General features: G+C 38.7%; 1 protein-coding gene across 1 annotated transcript; it reads left to right on the plus strand.

Annotated features, from left to right (window-relative positions):
* The first annotated feature begins 1,247 nt into the window (after positions 1-1,247).
* Positions 1,248-25,734, plus strand: LOC139471142 (uncharacterized). Its single transcript, XM_071253404.1, has 16 exons — positions 1,248-1,302; positions 1,920-1,976; positions 2,770-2,896; positions 9,547-9,636; positions 10,709-10,896; positions 13,451-13,499; positions 15,806-15,905; positions 16,309-16,400; positions 18,072-18,441; positions 18,970-19,319; positions 19,908-20,089; positions 22,329-22,403; positions 23,213-23,367; positions 23,969-24,028; positions 24,575-24,692; positions 25,496-25,734. Exons 1-16 carry the CDS (start codon positions 1,248-1,250, stop codon positions 25,732-25,734), a joined length of 2,307 nt encoding a protein of 768 aa, XP_071109505.1.
* Positions 25,735-27,114: the final 1,380 nt, after the last annotated feature.

Consider the following 27,114-nt stretch of genomic DNA (forward strand, 5'->3'; position numbering starts at 1 on the left):
CATAAATAAGAGTAATGTTATCTTTTTCAGTATGTTTTTAAATAAAATATATGATTAAAATAAATAGGACTAACATTAAATATTACTTAATGCCAGAATAACGACCGAACGAAGAAGTCCTATTTAGTAAGAAGTTACTTATAGTTAATTTCTTTACTGTGGCATTAGTGAGTGAGTTGGGTTTAACACCGCTTTTAACAGTATTCCAGTTATATCACGGCGTGTCAGCTTAATGTGGGGGGAAATCCCGAAGTGATGCAGGTCTCAGACATTTACCACTTCGGTGAAACCCACGAGCACGGGTATGGTGCTGACAAACCTAGAAACATATAATACATATACATATACATGTACATACACATGTACATATACTACACAAAACTATTAAGAAAAAAACCATGATAAACATTCTTGGATTACATAGTTACTTGCTTCTATGTTTTTATGATACAACCGGTTTTAGTATTTATCCATTTAACGTTCCCATTTGATCCAGTGATTGTATGAGCGAGTGAATGTTGTGTTACGACGCAGTCAGCAGATTAACGTGTAATTCACCTCGGCCTGTAAATAGCCCAGCCGTGGCCAGGCAAACTGGCTTTCGGCAGCACGAGTAATGCCCCATGTCATCGGAGCACGATACCACATAATCAGAAGCTGTAAGCATCTTTTCGCTATTCTGATGGCGCCGATATTACTGTTAATGAAGAATTCACAAGATCATACTGAGGTAGAGGTGGGATAGGAGTGGTGGGGGTGGTTTTGATCAGGGATGCCCATTTTTGTATATAAACGATTGTGAGCTTACTAGAAACTCCTAACATTGTTCAAACAATTTCCCTGTGGGGAGCTTCAAATAAGTGTCACCAGAGTTATCCTCCTTGAATTTTGGCGCCCTTGCAGACGATACTAATATTAGGAAGGTTAGAATCTTTTGGTGATCATTAAATTTCACAGTTAGAGCAACATATTGATAGAGGAAGTAGCATTTTATGTTGTCTTGATTTTACATATGATTTTATGTGCTAGCCTAGTAACAGGAATGAATTGTAAAATATTATTGTAAAGTTTTGATTGACAATGACAGGCCTACATTTCATAAGCTGCTCTTGAATGATTGAGTTATACAATTTCCTTCCCCTCCAAATGTCAGATGAATAAAACAACTACTTAGGTTATTTTACATTTTAAACTGGTCTTATTCTTGGAGAAGATTATTATTATTGCTGCTGCGTCAGAAGAGGAGCATGGCTTTCAATGATGGTGCAGTTATGGACTTGGACAGACTAATTCAGAGTTGTGGTAGGCTAATGTCAATTCATTCATACATTGCATGTTATTCTGAAAAAAATGTCATACATTTTATAAAGATATGTCAAAATAGTGTACATTTATGTACAATATATAGGCAGCTGAATTTGTAATCAATTTATATAGCCTACAGTAAAGTATGTTTATTATGAAAAGCTTACTACAAACTGACGGACAGACGGATATAACATACTGTTTCTTGGTCCCATCCATATAATGAACTACGGTTATAATCATTATTAAAAAAAGTGGTCCCTTTGAGTTCGTTATAACCGTTGTTTACTGTATATCTTAATTATAAATTTGCCTTATAGTTACAGGCCCAAAGGCCTATCTTTCACAGGGCTAGAAACTTACAGTTTTTATCCACTAGTCCTTATAATGATAACATATAGCAAAACCCCTTAAAATGGGCCAATTTCTACTAGTCCTTAGGATACCTTTACTATTGGGCAGTTTGGTGAGGACTACAGGACTAGTGCCAATTTCTAACGCTGTTTCAAAACTATATCAGTTCATAATCATACATTGGTTTCTCAATTATATTAAATAAATTATGCCTCTTTGAACTAATTATCCTAATGGTATCTGAATGGTGTTCTTTGCAGAATTTGAAAACAAGCAGTATGTGAAGCTAATAGAAAAAGAGAATCAGCAAATTGAAGGTAAGAAGTTTATTGTTCCTGACTCAATCTGACTGACATACTGACAGTAATTGAATAATGATAGTATAATATATATGTATTGTTCTTATTTTCCAATGTTATGTTAGCTTCTGCACTTTACCTGAGATTGCGTACCATAATGAATTGATCCAGTTATCATTTCTGTCAGCACATTTAACAGCCAGCCCAAAGTCATCTGTCTGTCTAACACAATATTATGAGAGTAAAGAAAATTATGTTAACTACAACCCAGTAACTGTAAATGGTGTTTCCACTATTGCAATAGTTAGAAACACTTTTGTGATACTATTTCAATAGAGGTACAACCATTCAATGTAATAACTTGATTACTGCCTGAACATGTCCCCATTTCCTTAAATTATTATTTGGTATGATGACAAAGCTTAACTCAGCCAAGTCCATACTTAAATTCAACAGATTGTTTTGAACACTGTTAAGATGTAAGGAAGGTGCCTCTGATTATTGCCTGACACATAATTATGAATTTTTAATTGATATCCACATTTCTCTTCAAGCAAGGTTTACTTTGGATCAAAATGTATGTGATAAGAGTATTTGACCATTTAAGAAAGTCTATCAAAGCTGTCAATAGTGTTGCATGGCATTGGCATAGATGTTGACTAATGATATCTTAACTTATCAGCAATTATGTTCATCAGTCCTGTCATCGTGCATCAATAGATTAATCATTACACCCCTAGTCTTTATGTAACTCAGCCAACATGGACCTTACTCTTACGTTTAAAGGCTTGATTATACTTATGTTTCACAGCCTATGAGAGAGAAATTGAGGCAAAACAAAGGGAAAGTATAAAGCTGGAAGAAGCTATTTCTCAACTTGACGAGGACACAAAACGTGCTCACAAGCAATTCACCCTCAACAGAGACAACTGTGAAAGGTAGAATGTAACTGTTATTAAAAAAATAGAGTTGTTTAAATTGTTTTTTTTTAACATTTATTTGCATTCATACCTGTCTAAGTTGTGAGTATTACAAGTGTAGAAAGTAAAAATATACAGACATATATTTCAGAAGAAATTCTCTTAAATAAAAGTGGCTAAAACCTTGAATGAAAAGTTTTGAGTGCAGGGTTTGAAATAAGCATAATCTGCTAGTCCAAAACAATTAAAATTCAGGATGTACTTGTGACAAACTACCACTTTTTACCATTTCATACGAGATGGCAACTCTGTTACTGTAGCCATAGCCTAGTGGTTAAAAAGGTTGCTCGTCATGCTGAAGACCTGAGTTCGATTCCCCACATGTGTGAAGCCCATTTCTGGTGTCCCCCGCCGCAATATTGCTGGAATAATGCTAAAAGCGGTGTAAAACCATACTCACTCGCTCATTGCAGCAGATAATTGTTGTGTAAAGTAAAAAAGTAATTATGTTTTATGACCCTGTTCAGACTTAATTATTTTCAAGCCACCATCATTTAGATGGAATGTTGGTAAGTGTTGCATAATACATAGAGATTACTACACGAGTGTCTGTCAGATACCATTGATCTTACAATGAGTTGTTTCAAAACGTATTTAACGAGCGAAAGCGAGTTAGATACGCTTTGTAACAACGAGTTGTAAGATTAATGGTATCTGACAGGCACGAGTGCAGTAATCTGTTTCTTACACACCCTAAAATCACAATTTTTTAGCATTGAACCGATGAATTTTGTCTATTCTCATGATTGCAGTAGCGCATTAATACATAACACCACTGTTATAAGTGACGTCATCCTATGTGTTGCTTACTACTCATAAATAATGTCACCCTACGCAAAAAGGTTTCCGTCATATCTGTGGATTATCAAGATATGAAAATGCAAACTAGACAAAAACCAAGAACACGCTGGGTGCCAAGTTGAAAGTTTACACCTCAAAGAAATTACCAAATATGTACAACAATGTTTACTTCCGTATGACATCACTACCGGTGACCGACTTTTACAAAATGGCATGTTCACTGACAACAGTACGCGGGATTTCCAGATGAGGTTTTCTTTGATTGAGGGGTCGTATATACATAAATGTGTCACGTAAGTAATCAGAAACATTCTGATAATCTGCGTACTGTTATTTGTTTACCATGTTTTCCAATGTAACAAAGAGAATTAGTCAGAAATGCGGATAACTACTGTCATCGTTGTGCGTGATTTAGTGTCAGTCATGGCGTCACACAGGACGGAAACTTTTACGGATTCTGTTGAATTTACCACATCATTGTAATGTATATATGAGTAATTCCAAAATTAGTGCAATGAATATTCTCAAACGCATTAACCAGCCAATTTATGCAACAATTAGACGAAAGTACCTTTAAAAATGCTACACAGTGTAAAATCTGAATTTTGCTTTGTTTACATTTCAGCATGTACAGTTTTCCGAGCACAGTTTTCGTTTCCATACCTAATTTATTTCATCTAGATAATTTGCATTGGTGACAAAGACCATTTATCCATTGTTTCGAAAATGTATGAGGAATTCAGGGATGCATGTGTAGCAGCTGAGTTTGAAATATACCTGATCGAATAGGCGTCTCATAGCCGGCATTTTGTAAAAACAATCCAATATGGCGGAACGTACACTTCGGCGTTCGTGTATGCGTATTTTCCAAAACATTCTAAACGATTCTAGGCTTATCAGCGACGTTTCAGAATTATCATTAGTGATTTGATACCCATGTTCGCTAATATGCTATTTTTCTACTTTTATTATTTGAGTAAATATCTGATATTTAGATTTCTAAACACACAGTCAATATTTATATAACGCCGTGAATTGTGATTTGGCGAGATTTACAATGTACCTAACTTTCAGTAACTTTCAGTAATTTTGAATTGCCTAAAATGACAGTAAATGATAAACAGAAGGGGGCATTCAAAACTGTGAAGTGTATTAGTCTGCGTGATGTATTTTGAATTTTATTCGATTTCGAAGTGACGGTTGAAGAGGAGGGACATATGTGTCGCTGTGGCATCCAGGGGGTTTACACTCTGAAAAACGATAATGTTGACATAACAACAGATAATGTAACTGATAATAATAACAAACAAACTCGCAGACGAGGACGAGTTTGTTTGTTTTTATTATTAATGACACGGTCCTGTTGTTCAATACAGATTTAGGTGAACCTTTGACTGAAGCACGAGCAACTTATGAATGACTTACACTCAGGAAAGTAGTCCGTCATCATCTGACCCCAGGTCATCACCATGGAGTAGCCAATCATGGGCCTGGAATTCGATCTCAAACATATGTTTGATACCAGTTATCTCAAATGAGTTTCTCACCCACAGGTGTGTAAGAAAGTACTGCATTGAACAACAGAGAAACAAACACTGAATGATCACTTCAGGAATATAAACATCTTTAAACTGAAAAAAATTAAAGGACTTAACAATTGTTTTGCAGGTCATTAAAATAGTTTAAGGAACAGAATGAAGTATATTGTGTATCAAGTTTGATATTGCAGAATCAGAGTGGCAACTTAACCCAAAATGTTTTCCATTCCAAATATATAGAGAATCTCACCCATGTCACTCTTGATATCAAATATATAATCTCAAGTTGATAAAAGTTTGAAACTCAGAGGCTTGCCGAGAGGTTACATACTTTCATTGACAAGTGTTGATATATTTGATATCAAAAGACACTCGGGGGAAATTCTGTTTATCGTCCCAAATCATTCTTCCACCATTTTCAGTTGGTGACCAGTAATAACCAATGTCCTCAATGTAACAAGTACAGCTAACCAGCTCAGAGGTAGAGAGATTAGTGATGTCATTTGATTTCATGGTACCTGATGATTTCATAATGGTCTGCAAAGCATTGTGATGCAATTTCATTTTGCCAATATCTCCTTGGACATGTTGGAGATATCGCTTGGTACCACTCAAACAATATTTCCTGTGGAAGCCAGTTTTGGATGCTAACAGGGCGGCGCCTATAAAGCCTGAAATTCTACAACCCTCAAACATTAGACAAAGTCGGCTAACAGGCTAGTGTCAATTTATATCCCTGGGCCATTGCACTGCTAAATGATGCATAATGCAGCACATGAATATCATATCAACAGGTCATCCTCCTACTGTGGTAATTTGAGTCGTCTATTGTTAATGTTCAGGTGATAATAGCCCTGCAGTAATTACACCAGCAAACGCAGCAGTTCCCCAACGTTTCTGGTTACACTACACTATGCTCTGGTATCTTTACAAACAACAATCGTGAACATGGGCGCATGCACTGTCCTTGCCTCCACAGACTGTGTGTAACTTTACACCGACACTAATCATTTTCCCGTCCCTTTTTAGCATATATTGGGAATTGGTTACATGTGGTAATTATTCCTTAATTACCACTTAACTGTTGGCAAAAAGTGTGCTATTGCTGAACAGAGTTCACAGGCCTCATAAATCATCATTTCATATTTGAAAAAAGTGTGTGTCATTTTTTTAAAAGATTCTGACACCCGTCTTGGTAAATGTCATGAGCTAAGCAGAAGGACATCTGCAAAGCCATATTATTTTCATTGTCTTTTAAGAATTATTGTGACACAGTTGTGAGTGAATGCTTTCCTAATTAGATTAATCCAAGCCTGTAATTAGCTTTACAGACACTTCTTGTGACGTAATAATAACACTATGAGATGAAAACCAATTACCCAAAATGTGGATAAAATATCACAGTTTTGAAATGTTGTACCATAAAAGAGTTCATGTTCCAGTTACTGTGTCAGATTTAGATTCTACTCCCATATGTACAGTAAAGAGGCAATGAATTGTGCATCTTTCTGTACAAAGTTGTAATAGCTGCAGTAAATGATACCTCTGGCAAGTGAAACATAGCTTGGCCAGATGTTTATGCTGAGTGATTATCATACTTAAAATCAAGTTTCAAAATCATCAACCTCGTTTGAGATATTTCTTTAACAGACTGTTATATATATATATTTCGTGTAATTGAGAAAGTATCCGAGTTAAAAGAATCTGATGGATTGGCATGAAGATTTATTTTCTGGAACTTTTAGCACCACTGCGGCACACAGTAGTAGGATCTTGTTCAGTAACTGGGAGAAACTGCTTTTGATCAACTTAAGTACATCTTTAGGACTCGAACTATGCTGACATCTAGTCTCTGTAATGAACATATGTTACAGAAAAAAACAGTTAAACTATACTCGTAGTGATAAAATATAATTAAAAGGAGCCAAGAGACTGTTTTCATTTTCAGATACTGTTACTGCAGAAATTCATTGTTCCTATCTCTAACTTAGCACAGTATTTCCATCGCTCAATAAAGTAATTTGTTGGATGCCTGTTTTCAGCATTGTGCCATTTGTGTTAGGTTTAAAATGAAGCTTTTGGAAACAACTTGGTCCAGAAATTAAGGGGGTTTGTGCGACTGTCATGGGGTTCTTGAGATTTGCTGCCATAGTGTTAAATAACCCATCGACCTTCATGCTAAATTTCGACTCATGAATGGAGATATGTTACACTGGATAATTGAGTCAGTGAGTTGGGTTTAAGGCCACTTTTAACAGTATTCCAGTTATATCACGCAGTGTCAGCTTAATGTGGGAGGAAAGCCCCAAGTGATGCAGGTCTCAGATGTTTACCACTTCGATGAAACCCACGAGCACGGGTATGGTGCTGACAATTATCTTGTGCCTTCTGATTGGCTCCTCGCTTTAAGAACTGACACACTTGTCTGAAACACAAAACGAGAATGATGAACATTAGAAATCCTTGAATGTAAGATAGAATTGTTTACCACCTGTGTTTCCGATCACCATTTTGTCATCTCTCGCAATTGTAAAAGAAGTGAGTGAGTGAGTGAGTTGGGTTTAACGCCGCTTTTAACAGTATTACAGTTATATCACGGCATGTCAGCTTAATATGGGAGGAAAGCCCGTAGTGATGCAGGTCTTAGACATTTACCACTTCGGTGAAACCCACGAGCACGGGTATGGTCACAAACCTAGAAACATAATTGGAGCGAACCGGGATTCGAAACCCACAATCATAGGTTTCTGGCGTGCCCAAGGGACGCAACTCTGCACAGCGAACCGCGGCGCCTTAGACGACTGGGCCACCCGTAATTGAGGATATGTGGGGTAGAAAAGTACAAAGCAGTAGTTACAGGAAGTCATGACCATAAATGTGCATTCCCATTGCTAGACTATTTTAGATCTGGTCATTACTGGACCACTGTCTTATATATCTCTATACAAAACATAGAGTATTAAGTACACTAAAATAAAACAGACCAAAATCATGGGCTATTTGAGAAAAGCATACAGAGGTAAAGAGTAATTGTTAATGTCAAATGAAAGTTAAGAGTATTGGTGTACCAATAGGTTCAAAACTAAATCTTCTCTTAAAGGACTGACCCGTGAAGATAGAATAGTGGGTAGAATAGGTCTTCAGCAACCCATACTTGTTGTAAGAGGCGACTAACGGGATCGGGTGGTCAGGTGTGCTGACTTGGTTAAAGCATGTCATCGATCCCAATTGCGTGGATAGATGCTTGTGATATCAATCACTGGATTGTTGGGTCCAGACTCGATTATTTACAGACCGCCGTCATATAGCTGGAATATTGCTGAGTGCAGCGTAAAACAACAAACCAACCAACCAACTTAAAGGAATCAATATTTTTTTTTTTGTTTCTTTTCATGCTTTCAATTCTGTTTTCATTTCAGCAGACAAATTAATTCAAATTCCACAGCAACATTTTTATTTTGTCATTTTTGTATGGCAGTATAACTTTTTTAAACATCACGGATATATTTAACTACTGCTGTACCTCACAATAACGCCAGCCTGGGGATCCATGTACAACCCCCATCATTTTCAGATACCAGCATATTCCTAAATTTGAATTAAAGCATCTCTAGACATAACTATTCAATTATATTTCTTGTTATGCTAGGCATTGTTTTTATATGCAGACTCTGAGATATTAATATTACCCTTTGTATTTGTCTTGTAAACAGACCTGTGAAGATTCCGGGGTAGAATAGGTCTTCAGCAAACCATTCTTGCCGTAAAAGGCGACTATGCTTTTCGTAAAAGGGTGGTCAGGCTCGCTGACTTGGTTGATACATGTCATTGATCCCAATTGCGTGGATCAATGCTCATGATGTCAATCACTGGATTGTCTGGTCCAGACTCGATTATTTTACAGATCGCCGTCATATACCGGTGGTTGGAATATTGCTGAGTGCGGCGTTAAATAACAAACAATCATCAAACAATCATTTCTTGTAAACTAAGTCAGAATCAACCTAAGCAATCAGCTGAACACACATTTTCTCCCAATCTAATGATGATTCAATTAAAAATACCCACTAATATAACTTAAAAGAATTTTAATACAATGATCGGAAGAAATAATATCTAAAACTATTATTTTACCAATAATAATTACTACATACATGTATATTTAAAATGAGAAATATTTACTATAAGCATAGCACTTTGGTACATTGCGAGACATTGTTTGTTTCTGTCCGACTGTATGCTTTCTCCAACTGCCGGTGTTGTTTTCAGTCTGAGAAAGACGATGGTGGTCCTAATGGAGCATGAAGTGGCCTTGAACAGAAAACTGAACTGCCTCATTGCCAATGGAGAGGATGAAAGGTAGAACTATGTGGTTCACTGGGGTTTCATTACATGTATGTTGAAACAATGTAAGTTAAGACTAATGTGGTGTAAGTACCAATCTCATTAAAATCAGATCTTAGTTCTCGCTACCGCTAAACAAAGCGGTAGCGAGAACTAATATCTGATTTTAATGAGATTGGTGTAAGTACTCCCATGTATCTGGGGATTTTAAGTTTTGTCAGACTTTGATTACCTTTATAAAAAAAATTCAAGTAGTGCTTCAACATCTCAGGGATATCATATCTAGTATGTCTCATTTATAGCCCTGTCGATGGTCGAGGTCGTCCTTCGGAGAACAAAAGATTGTTAAATGATATCTCAAAAAGTGTCTGCTGAAGGTCAATGAAGCTTGGTACAATGCATCTTTGAGGCTGAGAGTGATCTGAAAAGGTTTCTTTACACATTAAGCTGACAGATCAAGATACAACTGAAATCGTCTTCAATGTGACATTTACCAAACTCACTCACTCACTCACTCACTCACTCACTCACTCACTCACTCGTTTGTAAAGGTGTCCTCAAGGTTTTCTTCTGCAGTATTTGAATCTGCACCTACAAATCCTTACTACCACCTGAAAAATATCTATATTTTGACTTTACTGACATTCTATGCACTTTCTGTAAAGAAGACTTAGATGATGAATACCATGCACTACCGGTATTTTTATGTCCAGCTTATATTAACTTATGGTCCAGATTATTGCCCTTGTATTATTATGAATATCCTTCCATGCGCAAGTTTGTATTGCTACTCACAACAAATGACGACAGCATGTTATTCCAGCTAGCTCTTTATCTTGAAAAAATGTCTAAACCTAGAAATTCCAAAACCAATATAAATTGAAGCGCTCTGTCACAATGTAATAAATGTTTTCCAATCATCTGTACTTTTGACGTCATGGCCAGACTATATGAAATAAATTCTGTCCTGATCTGTTCTATTTGAATCAAGGTCCCTCCAAATCTTTTAACTCCAAACACAGGGGTAATGATAATAAATGGTCCCATTGACGTTCATGCTTAATTTCAAACACTTTTTCGGGTATAGATTACAGCATGAAGGTATAGTGAAACACTATGAAGACATCTATGCTGACTACATGGTGAAGTACAAGACATTTCCCTTAGTGAGGGATCTGGCAGAGTACCAGGAACAGATAGCAGCTAAAGAACAAATCGTGCAAGGAACACAAGACAAAATCAACACTCTGAAAAACCAACTTGATGAGGCACAAGGTAGGCGAGGAACAAATCCTTCAGTCTTCATACTGTAACATTACAGCTATAACTTGTACAGTAGTATTGATCTGGGCCCACTTGCACAAAGCCATCTTAGCGCTTAGATTATCTTAAGCCTTCCGTATATGTCTGCAGATAAGCTGAATTTTGAGGACCAGACAAACGATTCTGTAGAAAGGGGCTGGCTTTTTCACGGGATACATTTTCATGATAGTATATTTCAGATCGTGATCTGTCAGAAACATCGTCTGAATGACAGTCCGATAGATTACAATTTCCCGAAAGTTTGGAAGTTGCCACGACTACAGCCATTATTGTTGTAAATGATTAAAATAGTTAGTATACACCAATGTTGTCATTATTAATTTCTTTTATGCATGTTACTATTTCCGATCATTAGTTTTCAATTGAATGTTCAAGGTTCATCGTTCTTCATAGACTCCATGATCTTAACATGTAACAATATAACCCACAGATATAATATATAATCCACAGATGAAATCGCCAATACCTATTATGTACATTTTGCAAAGTTCATAAATTGATAGTGAACAAGTATCTACCTTTAAGTATGGGAGTTACGATCATCTTAGCGCTAAGATCACTTTGTGCAAGTGTGTTTGAAATGAAGCAAGAAAGTAGTCCAGAAATGCCAGAGTTACGATTTTGGTAAAATCATTAGGATATTTTCATCGAGTAATTTATAGTTGATATTGATTTCACCAAAGGCATTATCATGTATACAACCAATTATTAATTGAAGCGTAGAAAAAATTGGCACTTAGTCCTATAGTCCTTGCCAAATTGCCCAATGGTAAAGGTATCATAAGGACTAGTAGAAATTTGCTCTTTTTAAGGGTTTAGCTATATGTTATCATTATAAGGACTAGTGGACGAAAACTGTTAGTTTCTAACCCTGTAATTGATTGTTTTAGCTTGTGATGGGAAGGTTTACAGATCTTGAGGAGTTTGGGGGATGAAATATGCAAAAGATGATTTGCTATCTAAACCATACAGTCAGTAATGCTAATAGTGATTACTATTTTGTTTTAATAATGACTAATATCAGACACGTATTATCACAGATAAATTGCCTCAATTAGGGGTTGGCATCTCCGGTAAAATATAGCTGGAATATTGCTGACTGCGGTGTTAAACAACAAACAAACATAACCCTATGTTAAAAGTTACAAATTCAGGAAGAACCTAGATTCAAATATTGCAGAAACAAACCTCAAGAAGGGTTAGAATTTAAATTTCCAAATTTCCCAATTGTTTTAACATTACAAGTGCATTTTATCTTTACCCAGGCTAGTAAAGCTTTCTAGCTTAGTTCTAACCCTGTCAAGGACCCCAGGACCCCCTGTATTTCCCAACACTGTTGATCCAGGGATAGATACTGCAATGAAACTAGTGAAAGTCAAAGACTTGTTATCTATCAAGATCAAAGCATGTAACATGCAGTAGCATTCTGTATCAGCTGGGTCCAGTTGGATTTAACGTATGGCGTCTATGACCCTGTTGTATGTTGTGATCAGCAATATTACAGCTATATCTTGAACAATGATGTGTACAGAATCTTCTTTTCATTTTATTTGATAATTTCTAATAATCGTACAGACACCTTAAATACAAGTATTACAAGTGAGCATTTCGCTCCAGTAAGTGTCTACTTCTTGTGCAAGTTTCTGCCATTTTGGTCACTCAAATATAATTATCGTCATCTTGTACTACAAACACTTCTGTGCCAAGGATGGGTCTACATTCCCAAACTTCCATCTCTTAATTAACTTCATGGATTTTAGTCTCAGTATACACTGATATATATGAGCTATTACAAGTTGAACTTTGTGGACCGAAATAACCAGTGGCTGAAGTGGCACCCTGAAAACATAAGGTCTATGCTGTTCTGTAGCATCTTCCTGAGGCAAGGGAGTTAACTGACTATAAAAGTTCAGTTTCCACCTTTGCCGAACTAGGCTGGTTTTATGGAGTTAGATTTTGGACTAAAGGTATATGCATAGTCCAATCAAAATCGTGCAATGAAATCGAAATTGGGTTCGTAAACTGTCATGCAGATTTCGGTTAATTGCAGGATTCGTTAAGCATGTGCACCGCCAACTCGTCAACAGATATTTTCCAAATCTTTTCATGTTTTTAATCAAGGCGCTCATGTGATTTGATGCACTTTGCGATGTAAGACCTGTTTTATCACAATATAGATCTTGATTATCGATCAGATTGTCCTGACTAGGCGCTGCCATTTTGTTTGAAGCAAATGCAAGTGAAATGAGAGGTGGAATCAGATTGGTCCATAGGAGAGGCATAGAAGGGACTTAACTCGTAATAGCCACTGGTGGTGCTACACTCGAGCCCAGGAATTCCAGCCAAGTTCGGCAAGGGTGGAAACTGGACTTTTATTATCAGTTAACTCCCTTAGATGGTTTTGTAGAGGATTACTGAACAAGTTATAGGTCAAAAGTTTGAAAAAGTATCTTGTAAAACATTTGTTCATATCCTCTTCTGAAGTTACTTTTGTACTGTTTTTCAGGCGGCTCAGAGGTCAACTTTAAAAACCTGAACAAATTCATCATAAAACTGTATCCTCATCCAAATATAAAGGTTGGCCTGAGGTAGCCGTTATGTCCACTCAGTTCTCATTGTAATCATGTTGTGCTACAAATACTCTTTGCCAAATCTTAGGCGCCTACAAGGCCCAACGTCTATGTTGATATTCAGAGCTCCAGATAACTTTTAGAGCAATTGAGTTTTACTCTAGGGTTTCTCTTCTAATTGGGTTATTAAATTTTTCATTGGGTAACCAACATTTTTTCACACATCTATTCATCACTCTATTAGGTTTTTCCCCAAAATTAATGAACATTTTAAGATTTTTGAAAAATGTAATGATGTTTTAGATGTATATAACTATCTTAATATATAGGCTTGACTCGGAAAGTAAATTAGCTCGTAATTGTGTTTCGGAAATTGGCTCCTTTGTACGCATGCTGAAAGAGCTTCATTGGGTATTTACTCTTGCTGTTTTTTTACATTTGAATTTTTCATTTAATGCATGCGTGTCTGTACACAAGTTAATTGAAAGTGATTGGGGTTTGAATATTTCTATGGGGTATTTTACGCCAATATGCTGCTTATCTGTAGCTCTGGATATTAAATGTGTATCTTATAATATATGCCAGTTTCAGGAAATGCTAAAGTGATTGAGGGAAGAGTATTGGAAGTGAATATTATCACACAATAATGAAACATCAGAGATTTATCTAGAAGTGTCAGGGAAATTGGGAAAAAATATTGTTTTACCATAATTTGTATTTTGTGAAAGGTATTTAGATTTCATTCAATACAATTCTCAATTTAATTAAAGGAGCATAGCCAATTTCTCTCAACTGGTCTGTGAGCATTGAAATACTGGTCACCTTCGAAGTGCTTAACATTTTCATAATAATAAGAATTATGACCTAAATTGGTAGATAGCTAATTCCACATGTGTTTTTTGCTGACACTTGTTAAACATACAGTATGTATAAACATTTAGACCAGAGGCCTCTGAGAATGCCTGTTTAAAACTGTGATCATGTGTTATACTACCAAAGTGTAAAACAAATCAGCACAATGTTGTTGAATATTGAAAATACCATGTTGGTTGGTTTGTTGTTTAAGCCGCACTCAGCAATATTCCAGCTATATGATGGTGGTCTGTAAATAATCAAGTCTGGACCAGACAATCCAGTGATTAATATCATGAGCATCGATCCACGCAATTGGGACGGAGCCTGACCACCCGATCCCGTTAGTCGCCTTTTACGACAAGCATAGTCACCTTTTACCGCAAGTATGGGTTGCTGAAGACCTATTCTACCCCGGAATCTTCACGGGCAGAAAATACCATGTAAGGCCATCAATATTTGCAGTAAACACAACAAAATGGCAGACATGTAGAATCGATTCTTTATTCTAAGATGCTTCTCTAAAAGATCAAATGCCTTGGATGTACTTTACCCAGTAAACTGACCCCGAGTCGACCAGTCCTTGTTTTATCCCCCTAATGCCGAGTACCATGCAGGGTAACAACAAGTACCATCATTTAACATCTTTCGGTGTGACGCATCCAGGGTATTAAACCACCCACCTTCTGCTCAGCAATACGTATTGCGATACATTTGTAAATGTAGCAATATATTGGGGCAAATATAAATAGGTATATTTATGTGTTCCTAATCGATATTGATTTGGAAAATACTATCTTTCTGATACAACTTGCCTCTGAAGATCTTTTTATCAATTAGCATGTACACATCGCGACTATCAAGCTCCTTTTGTTTTGTTTTTATTCTTTAATCTCTTTATCATACATTTATTCACTGAAAAGGAAAAATAGTGAGGGACACTGACTGATGGTATCTGACATTAACACAGGGTATAACTCTGACAAACTCATAAAAATGTAAACTGGCAATATATTGCAATACATATCGCAATACAGGTTACAGTATAGCAATATATTGCAATACAAAATCCAGGTCAATACACAGCCCTAAGATTTTGGTTCTTTGATCGAAATATCATTGCATTAAATTGTGTGGATTGATGCTCATGATGTCACTCACTCGATTGTCTGGTCCAGACTCGATTATTTACAGACTGACGTCATATAACTGGAATATTACTGAGTGTGGCATTAAACAAAACACAAACAAAACAAACAAACTAAATATCATTGCCAAAATCTTGCAGGATCCTTAGACACCCATGTTTAATACCAAACAGCTATTGTAAAAGTATTGTGTTCTTAGTTAATGCAACAGCTAAAATACCCCCAATAGTCTCCCCTCCCCACTTTAACATGAAGGTATACACAGGCTAGTAATTTCCCTATGCCAGCCAGTGCTGAGATGAAGCTAGATACTGAGCATGCTGTGTTGGAAAAGACTCAGTTTGAGGCTGAGCTGTTGGAGATTCAGGAGAAGCACTCCAGACAAGAGGAGGTAAGAAGACCCTAGCACACTCAATTCATCCTTGAGACCAAAGACCCAGTTGGGGTTCCAGCACAGAATGAGCCCAAAGCACCCCTGCATGTCATAAGCCAACTTGAAAAGGGTCAAATGGTCATTGTGTGACCTGGTTCATTGTCATTGCACTGCAATGCCGTAGAACTGTGCTCATGCTATCAACCAGTGTACTTAGCACTAGTTTATTGTAACTCAGGTCAATTGGTGAGAATTAGCTGTGGGTAAGGACAATATATTTTCATGGTTTTACTGGCGTAGGTTTGTTTACATCCTGAAAACCACAGCTGTATGCGTAGCTGAGAAAGTGCTGATGATGAAATCACATTTACTTTGTAATTTTTATAACTGGGATTGCTAATTTTGTGTCAATTTGCATTAGGGAACTGATGTAATTGATGGAACGGGGATTGATGAACAGCCAGCCAACGTCTCTGATGACAGCTTTGGAGAAGATATGTCGACCATGATTGGGTATGTACATCTGATTTTATAACTTTGTTGTTTTGTGCACTAGTCCAGCCATACAACAGCAGCCAGTAAATAATCTGGCCCTGAGACAGACCCTGGATTGACATTGTGAGCAACGATCTACATTGTTGGGGTAGGATGACACACAGACAACCAAGTCATGAACACTGATTCATTCAGCATCATCTTACAAATAGCATTGGTTGCTGTAGGTGAGGTGAAATGGGGTTTAACGTCGCGACCAAGATATTTGGCCTTATGTAGCGACGTGCGTGCACGTGTATCTGTGTGTGTGGCTGCTTGTACTAGTCCGGACTGATGCTGATTTATAGTGCTCGTGCACTGAGATACCATGCCGCGGTTTAACATGAATTCCCCACTCAGACACAGTATACTGACTCCGAGCAAACCAGTCCTTGTTTTCTACCCTTAATGCCGAGTGCCAGACAGGGTAACAACAAGTACCATCTTTGAAACGTCTTTTGATATGACGCGGCCGGGGATCGAACCCAGGACCTTCCACTCTACCACTAAATAAGGTCCCGGACTCTTTATAAAGGAAATACTGCATCTTCTTACCAAGTGCGGCAATATTGTTAGGTTCAGCCACAAGAAGTTTGGATAAGGACAGGTAAACATTGTTCAAATTATGAGACCCTTGAAGATCCAGGTTAGAATTGGTCTTCAGCAACCCATGCTTGCCGTAAAGGGCGACTATGCTTGCCGTAAGAGGCGACTTATGGGGTCGGGTGGTCAGGCTCGCTGACGTGGTTGATGCATGTCATTGTATCCCAATTGCGTGGATCTATGCTCATGATATCAATCACTGGATTGTCTGTTCCAGACTTGATTATTCACAGACCGCCGTCATATAGCTGGAATATTGCTAAGTGCGGAGTTATACAACAAACAAACAAACAAACAAACATACAAATCAAATATGAAATGGCAATATTTTCATATTTTCTCTTGGCAAGTTTTAGATGAGCAATTTCTGTCTTGAATCAAACCTGCCTTGATTGCAATTAGTCCGCCCTAGTCTCCCTTTATATCATTGGTTACCAGTTGAGTACTAGGGTTCGTAGTCGATGCAGGTACGAGAGAAATGTACAACAGGTACCTTTCTGTGTACACAAATGTACCCCGGGGTGGAAAAACTAGTGGCACTAGTCAGGGGTATATATACTCTAAGTTAAACACCACACTTGTGGTGTATTATGCGACAGGGATTACATGTACGTTGTGAAAATTAACAGTTCTATAGTGCGGCAAGGACACTTAAATCACCAGCTCAAGGAATATCACTGATAAGATCGTATTAAATGTACATTAAATTGCGTTTGCTAATATATTGGCTAGTGAACAATCCCAATAAGTACCCCTTCTGATTGATCAATGTACACAAGACTTATTTATTCGTGTATAATACACACTCGTGTACATGTGTTATATGCGCTCTTAATTATGGGCAATTAAATTCTGGAAAAATATATTTGTCGTGTATCATTCCAGGCTGTCAGCATAAACCACAATATTCAAGATCTTTCAACTGTTTTTTTTTTCTCACCAAAATTATATTCTAATAAGAGCCCCCTATTTCTAATTTGGAGAACGCCCTGGGCGCTTATTACGTCAAATAAGGTATGTGTTTTAATTGACTGATTCCATTTCTAGAATCTACAACAACAAGGTTGAAACTGATGTGAATATCAACAACTCGGCAGAGATTCTGGAGCTAACTGCAAACACGGCCATGCAGACCCCTCCTGCAGATGATGTTGTCATGAAGAGTATTCAGCAGCAAGCATCGACACCTCAACCGGAAACCGCTGAAGAAATCCCAGTGACAAGATTGTCTGACATCCATATCAATGCTCCACTATGTTCTACCAGCATACTGAATAGGGCCCCTCCCCCTTCTCCTGCAATACAGAATGTAGCACCTGTTCCTGTTGCTGCAGATACCACACAGAACAGAGCTTCGCCTCTTGTTATGAGGATGGGAACACAGGACAGGACCACGCCCACCTCACTCACACCAGAGGTAGGTGTTTTGTCTGGATGTGTTTAAGGAAAGTACTTTGTGACAGGGGCGGTCGGGTAGCCTAGTGGTTTAAGCGTTCGCTCTTCACGCCGAAGACCCGGGTTGGATTCCCGACTTGGGTACAATGTGTGAAGCCCATTTCTGGTGTCCCCCGCTGTGATATTGCAGGATTATTGCTAAAAGCGGCGTAAAACCATACTCACTCACACTCACTCACTTTGAGACAGTTTGTAAAGTCTTTGCATGAGACTATGATTTTTATGGGACCACTGGATTTTCATACATTGACTTTCTGTTTGGTCGCACCTTAATGGTCTAATCTACATGAATTTCAATCATGATACATGTATGTAGTTACTATATTCAACCAGTTGGGATACTTACCTAGAGGAGTAGAACAGTTTCTGGTATATGAAGATGCAGAAAGAAAATGTCTACCATAAAAATAATTTATAAAAAAATTTCAATGGATTGCCTACTCATCATTTAATTGATTAATAACTGAGGATTTTATTTGTGTGTTTACAGTCTGCCAGCTTGAGGTCACCCAAGGCAGTGCTTATGCCAAGTTTTATATCTAAAGAGTCAAAATCTCAACTTCTGCCAGGACAATCAAGAGCGTTCATTCTAAAGGCAATACACTCACCTCAAATCCCACTCTTTCCTAAATCTACATCTGTACCTGCTCTCAAAATGAAACATGGAGTCAGCTCTATCCAGACATCGGGCAAACAACGGGGACCTTCCTTGGTCATACCTCCCAGGGAGCAGAGGAGGCAATCAGCATCTGTCCCCAGGTTGCCCATAGTACTGAACCAGATCCGAGTGCCACCAAAACAAGCACCTGCTCCTCCACCTACTCCAGAAGATCAAAATAGGTAGATAGTGTTCAGGATAAGATGTGGAGTTGTGTCCCTCAACCTAACCAGAATCTGCTGATTCCCTGGGCTTACAGCACCATAACTGTGCTGAAAGGAGTTAACATCATAATTGCACTCCTTCCTTCCCTCCTTTACTCACTCACTCACTCACTCACTCACTCACTCACTCACTCACTCACTCAAATTTAACAAATACATCGCCATTACCCAATTGATTTTAGTTTGCTTATGTACAAACATGCCTGAAAATATGAAAAAAACAAAAATCAATTGATAAACAACACTGCATAATAATGCAATGTGGCCTTTTCAGCTTGAATAACTGTATTTCCATACAAATCTTTCATATTTAGTGATGGTATGCAGATATCTTGTAAATCTTGTATCTTGAAATCTACTTCGAAATGTATATCGCTTTTGTGAGCTTATGCGATGTGACATGTGACACACTTAATTTGGGACTACAGACGTAACGATATTAATGAGAAATCAACCGAAACAAAACATTTAATACCCAATGTGAAAGATAATGTAAATACCCAATGTCTCTAAAACTATCTGGAGCCCCGACTTAACCTTTTTCAGCACAGAAGCAGTTGGCGCATCTCGATTCCTGTCTCCAGTCAGTGAACCTCGACCTCGACCCCCTTCCCTTCAAATTCTGACTGCCCCCCGAAAATTGGATGTTGGTTCTGTAGTACCTCCCTCGTCGATCGTGCAACAACCACCAACCACACTTGTAACATCCCGTCATTTTGATAAGCCAGGTAGGATATGCTTATTTGTTCTTGTTTGGTGCCTTTTGCTATTTAGAAATTTTAGAAATTTAAATTTTTTACCTTTCCATGGCAACAAAATGGACTTCGGTTCTGTGAGGATAGGGTTCATTTCCGGAGCATAACTCTTAAACCGTTCAATATCTTTTCATGAAACTTTGCAGGTTTGTCAGGTACATGCTGAACTGCATCTTCCCAAGGCAAGAGAGTTAACTGACTATAAAAGTCCAGTTTCCACCCTTGCCGAACTAGGCTGGTATTATGGAGTTACATTTTGGCTGGACTAGCGAGTCTATGCATAGTTGGGGGCACGGGTGGCCCAGTCGTCTAAGGCGCCGCGATTCGCTGTGCAGAGTTGCGTCCCTTGGGCACGCCAGAAACCTATGATTGTGGGTTCGAATCCTGGTTTGCTCTGATTATGTTTCTAGGTTTGTCAGCACCATACCCGTGCTCGTGGGTTTCACCGAAGTGGTAAACGTCTGAGACCTGCATCACTTCGGGCTTTCCTCCCACATTAAGCTGACACGCCGTGATATAACTGGAATACTGTTAGAAGCGGCGTAAAACTCAACTCACTCACTCACTATGCATAGTCAAATCAAAATCGCGCACCGAAATCGAAACTGTCGTGCAGATTTCAAACAATTGCAGGATTTGCAAAGCATGTGCACCGCCAACTCGTTGTCAACAGATATTTTCCAAATCTTTTCATGTTTATAATCCAGGTGCTTACGTGATTTGATGCATTTCGCGATGTAAGACCCGTTTTATCACAATCTTGACCTTGATTATCGATCAGATCGTCCTGACTGTGCGCCACCATTTTGTGTGAAGCAAACGCAAGTGATGGAATCTCATTGGTCCATAGGAGAGGCTTAAAAGGGACATAACTGATAATAGCCACTGGTGGCGCTACGATCGAGCCCAGTAATTCCAGCCTAGTTCGGCAAGGGTGGAAACTGGACTTTTAAAGTTAGTTAACTCTCTTGCCTCGGGAAGATGGCTGAACTGGTGCCTTTTGCTATTTAGAAATTTTAGAATTTTTTATTTTTTACGTTTCCATGGCAGCAAGATGGACTTAGGTTCGAAACTCTTCTTTTTTTTACAATTTCCATGACAAGTTCCACCTCGGTTAAAAAAGGTTAGGGTTTGTTTAGATTTAAATATGTCATAAATTCTGCAACAGGGGCGGGGGATATAGCCACATTAGTGGCAAACTCTTGTTTGTACTGATCTGACATTTGTCGGTTTACGTTCCTGTAGATAAGTTGTACACTGGCACTTTTCTCACTTAAGAAGAATAAGAATATCCCCCCTGACAATAGCATATATTTTGTTTTTTTACACACATTTTTCACAGATATGTAGGTCAACCCACCAGTTAGCATTTAAAAACATTTGGGCATGACATATTTTGCATTTAGAAATGTGACCTATTTTGGCAACAGATTTTGAAATGCATGAGGTCAAAAATATTGTGGTCAGATTTGATAAACTGTCAGTTTTAGAGGAGTTTTTCTAATGTAAACAACCTTGGAGTTTAGGCTTTCACAGTGGTAGATACCATGAGTAAAATCCAACTTATACAAGACTTGTAGGTTCTGAACATCATAACCTGTTTAGGCCGCCAAGACCAAAATACGACCAAGTAAGGTTATAGCAAGGCATGAACGTTTTGACCATAATAATTAACTCAAGGTTCTTACAGACTTGAAAAGCCCTTCAGTTTTAATGTCACTCTTGAACAGCCTATATTTTTTAGTGAAATTTATGTTTTGGAAAAGCCTTTTAGAAAAATCACCAAAGTAACTTAAAAAGCATTGAATTTGTACAAAATGACATAAACTTGTTTAAAAAAGTACTAAAATTCATGACAGACTTAATTTGTATTTGTTGTTGTGAAAATAAATCTTGTTAGAAAATTATGGATTTTCTTGCTGCTTTTTAGGTTTTAGGACTAATAAATAGTATGGTGGATTAAAAAAGATATTGACAGTATAAGGTTATTAACATAACTGATAAAGCATTGAAAATGACAGTTGTAAGCCTTGAAAAGCCTTGAATTTTATTGTTCCATATCTGTCAGAACCTTGTAACTGCCCAGTTTTGAGAGCTAGAGAGGAAAAAACGCTACTAACAAGTAGTTTACATATTCTTGCAATCAGAGACAATATTTTGTCAGGCTTAGAAACGTTTGGATTCCAACTTATGTTTGTATTTCCTGGTGAAGTTTCAGTTCACAGCAAGAGTCCCCAGGAAGCACCCGATAATGTTGTCATGGAGAGCCCCGACAGATCAACATCAAGTACGTATTGCCAGAGATGAGAGTTTATGAGTGTGGGCTTTAGTGCACATCGGTCCCAGTCAGTGTCGGAAATAATTTTAATACCCAACAAGACAGTTGGGCGGGTGACCCATAGATGTTGCCTGCCCATCTTCAAAAGTTACCTGCCTGCATTTAGACATCACAAGTGTTGAAAAATATGAAAAATAAGAGACAAATTACATCTTGCTTTAGCTGAAATAATGCAAACAAGGACTTGAGAATCTACGAGGAGTTATGACAAAACTGAATACGTAAGTAGTCATAAAATTATCTGTCAGACAGTCGGGTTAATGTTACCAGAGGCTGAGCCGCGGTCAGGCAGTTATTTCGGACACTGATTCCAGTGCCTCGTGCTTGACCAGTGAACATTATTTGATCTCATCGAGGGAGCCGTGTTCATGTTATCAACCACTGGTTCCTCTCCTACAGACCTAGCTGATCACTTAGGTATATGTTGCTATGATAAATCTGTAATAGTGGTGACGGCAGCATAAAATACTCACACACTTCAAGACCTTCAGAACCACACTGTGGCTTCCTACAGCAACAGGAAAATAAAACCAAGAATACAACCTACTTGCCTGAAATCTTATAATGTGAAAATCAGCCAAGACCCATAGACATTTTAAATGACTTTGTTATCACTATAGCAGATGCATGAACAATAATCAGATAGAATGGGAATTGGTTTTGTCATAAACAACTTTATTTGAAACATCATGCCACAGATATTTTTTCTGGAGGATATGAACGCAAGATCTATCAAATATGTTCCTCCTCTCTATCAGGCCCCACCACTCCAGGTCAGACTATGGAATATGGGGTAGATCCAGAGAGTCCGTTTAACCTGGAGAAACACATTGAGAACATCAACCTCCTGGCCAAGTCCCCTGGAGGACCAGTGTACACCCAGAGACCGATGTTTGACAGCGATGGGACACAAGTAACACCTCTTTGTCTTTACATACATAAGGGGGCACGGGTTGCCCAGTCGTCTAAGGCACCGCGACTCACTGTGCAGAGTCGCGTCCCTTGGTCACGCCAGAAATCTATGATTGTGGGTTCGAATCCCGGTTTGCCCCAGTTATGTTTCAAGGTTTGTCAGCACCATACCCGTGCTCGTGGGTTTGACCGAAGTGGTAAACGTCTGAGACCTGCATCACTTCGGGCTTTCTTCCCTAATTTAAGCTGACACGCCACGATATATCTGGAATACTGTTAAAAGCGGCGTTAAATCCAACTCACTCACTCACTTTACATACATAAATATTATGTTGTAAGTTTATGTTGCTGGAGATGAGACTCAACATTAGTGACCCTATATATCTGCCCTACTTAGATTTGAGAAATGAGGATGTGATTGGGTCACCAGTTATTGATGATGTAATGTGGCATGTAGCAAGGTTTTGCAACCTTCAAATACCATCAAGTTACATACCGTATTCAACGTAATAAGCACCCAGGGCTGGAATATTGCTGAGTGCAGCGTTAAACAACAAACCAACCAACCTAATTTGATGTGCATGCGTTTTTATTTATTACAGACGGAGGGTAAAAGTCCTGGTCCATTTCTACAGACCTTCAGTTCAGGTCCAAACACCCAGGTACCAGTATGTTGTGGGTCCTGGGTATGTGTGTATGATAAGCTGTAGACACCTGTTGTTCAGAAGGTTGACGTGCATCAGGACTTTTGTGTGCAGTGGTCCTGCTTGTGTGTTCTGTGTATGTGTATGAGGTGAGGTGAAATTGGGTTTAACGTCGCGTCCAAGATTATTGCACTTATATAGCGACGTGCATGTATGTGTGTGTGTTTGTGTGGCTGCTTGTACTAGTCCGGACTGATGCCAATTTATAGTGCTAGCCCACTGAGATACCATGCTGCAGTTTAACATGAATACCCCACTCAGACACAGTATACTGACTCCCAGCCGACCAGTCCTTGTTTTAGCCCCTTAATGCCGAGCGCCAGACAGGGTGACAACCGATTCTTCTTCTATGCGCGATGTTGATTGGACTATGCATAGACTCGTTAGTCCAGCCAAAATGTAACTCCATAATACCAGCCTAGTTCGGCAAGGGTGGAAACTGGACTTTTATAGTCAGTTAACTTACTTGCCTCCGGAAGATGTAGGATATCATGTGTGTTTCAGCCATCAAGTGAGGGCAGATCTGAGATGGACCAGCCTGTGTCCAGCATGTTTAGTCCCATTCCCGACACTCCGCTATCAGGGGGCATGGTGAACCTGTTTGGGGGGCAGGACAAGTCAGGTGAGGGGAGGTTTCAATAATCTCTTGAAAACTCTTCTGGTCATATCAATATAAATCCTCACATCTAAGTATCAATCATCTTTCACGGTTTGTCTTTTATTTTTCCTATATCCATGGAATATCATGGTGTCAATGTGAATTGAAGATTTTCTCTAATTTGTTCAAAAAAGATAGAATTCTGCAAATTTATCCACTTAGCTGAAGACCTAAAAAATAACCTGAAGCAAATCAGTTAAATATTTTTTTATAAAATTTAGAAGAAAACCCCCAACAATATCAGTCTACATCTTCTGCCATTATTCGGGGGCATGGGTGGCCCAGTTGTCTAAGGTGACGCAATTCTGTGCAGAGTTGTGTCCCTTGAACAGAAACCTATGATTGTGGGTTCGAATCCCAGTTCGCCCCGATTATGTTTCTAGGTTTGGCAGCACCATACCCGTGCTCATGGGTTTCACAGAAGTGGTAAATGTCTGCGACCTGAATCACTTCGGGCTTTCTTCCCACATTAACCTGACACGCTGTGATATGACTGGAATACTGTTAAAAGCGGCGTTAAACCTCACTCACTCACTCACTCACTCACTCACTCACTCACTCACTCACTCACTCACTCACCCACCCACCCACCCACTCACTCACTCACTCACTCACTCACCCACCCACCCACCCACTCACTCACTTAGCCATTATTTAGTTTCTTTCAACATAATTATCCTTCCCAAAATCTGAATAAAGGAATCTGACAAATTCGAGCTTTTAACAAAGATTGCAACTTCAGTTTTGCCCCACATCATTTGTTTCAGAGCACCCTGACACAGCAGAAACAAGTTTTATTTTCAGCGGTAGATCGGAACAAAGTGACCGCTCAAGTTCCTTCCTGTCCATGTTTGAGTCTCCAACTGGGGGCGCCAAGTCACCACAAAACTTCAGTTTCAATTTTGTCGGTGACAGCACTCCTACATCGAACAAGTCTGATTTTGCCTTTTCCTTCGGCACTGGTGGAGAAGAAGACCGGTCGCCCTCCATCTTTAACTTGTTTTAGGTTGAACAATTGTTATTTAAAGTTAAAGCTGTTTCATCGCTCATGTCATGATTTAATGCAGTTGATATATATATATATACATTCAATTATTTTCTCTACTCTGTTTCGTATTTACTAAGTGGGGATTACAGGGCATATTTCCCACTCGGCCAAGCTTGTCCTAATAACTTATAAAAACGAGTATTGGTTTGTTGTAGTGTGCAACCTGACTGATGGTGTGTCGAGATAGATAGGGCTGCTTGTGCTCATGCTGTCAACCACCTGTTTGTACAACGCTGGATTATTTGCAGGGGTCATGACATAGCTGCAATATTGCAGCTTAAAACAACATTCCCTCACACCCAGTACCATCTTCCCAAGGCAAGGGAGTTAGCTGACTGTAAAAGACACCCTTGCTGAACTAGGCTGGAATTCCTGGGATCGATCGTAGTGCCACCAGTGGTTATTACGAGTTATGACCCTCGTAAGCCTCTCTTATGGATCAATCAGATTCCATCTTTCATATCACTTGCATTTGTTTCAAACAAAATGGCAGCGCTCAATCAAGACGATCTGATCGATAAATCAAGATCTATATTGTGATAAAACTGGTCTTACCTCGCGAAGTGCATCAAATCATGAAAAGACTTGGAAAATATCTTTTGACAACGAGTTGGCGGTGCACATGCTTTGCAAATCATCCAATTAACCGAAATCTTTATGACAGTTTACGAACCGGATTTCGTTTTCGGTGTGCGATTTTGATTGGACTGTGCATAGACTCGTTAGTCCAGCCAAAATGTAACTCCATAATACCAGCCTAGTTTGGCTTGGGTGGAAACTGGACTTTTAAAGTGAGTTAACTCCCTTGCCTCGGGAAGATGTCCCAGTACCTACTAGAAAGGTAAGTGGAGCTGGGGTAGCATAGTGGCTTTGTGTTAGCTTATCACACCAAACACCGAGGTTAAACTCTCCGTAGGGGTACTTTGTATGAAGCGAGTTCTTGGTGTGCCCACCATAATATCAATTAAGTATTGAGATTTTGTTGTTGTTGGTTTATTGTTTTACACCGCACTCAGCAATATTCCAGCTATATGATGGCGGTCTGTAAATAATCGAATCTGGACCAGACAATCCAGTGACTGACATCATGAGCATCCATCCACGCAATTGGGATCGATGACATACATCAACCAAGTTAGCGAGCCTGACCGGCCTATCCCATTAGTCGCCTTTTACGACAAGCATAGTCGCCTTTTACAGCAAGCATGGGTTGCTGAAGACCTATTTTACCCCGGATCTTCTAAGTATTGAGAATACATCATGTGACCATACTATCATTCATTCAGCGCCACTCTGTAAATTTAGATACTTGTCTGGTGCCAGAAATTCATAGTGTCT

The sequence above is a fragment of the Haliotis cracherodii genome, unplaced genomic scaffold, assembly GCF_022045235.1.
Source record: "Haliotis cracherodii isolate W230 unplaced genomic scaffold, xgHalCrac1.p SCAF_22, whole genome shotgun sequence".
Lineage (NCBI taxonomy): Eukaryota > Metazoa > Mollusca > Gastropoda > Lepetellida > Haliotidae > Haliotis > Haliotis cracherodii.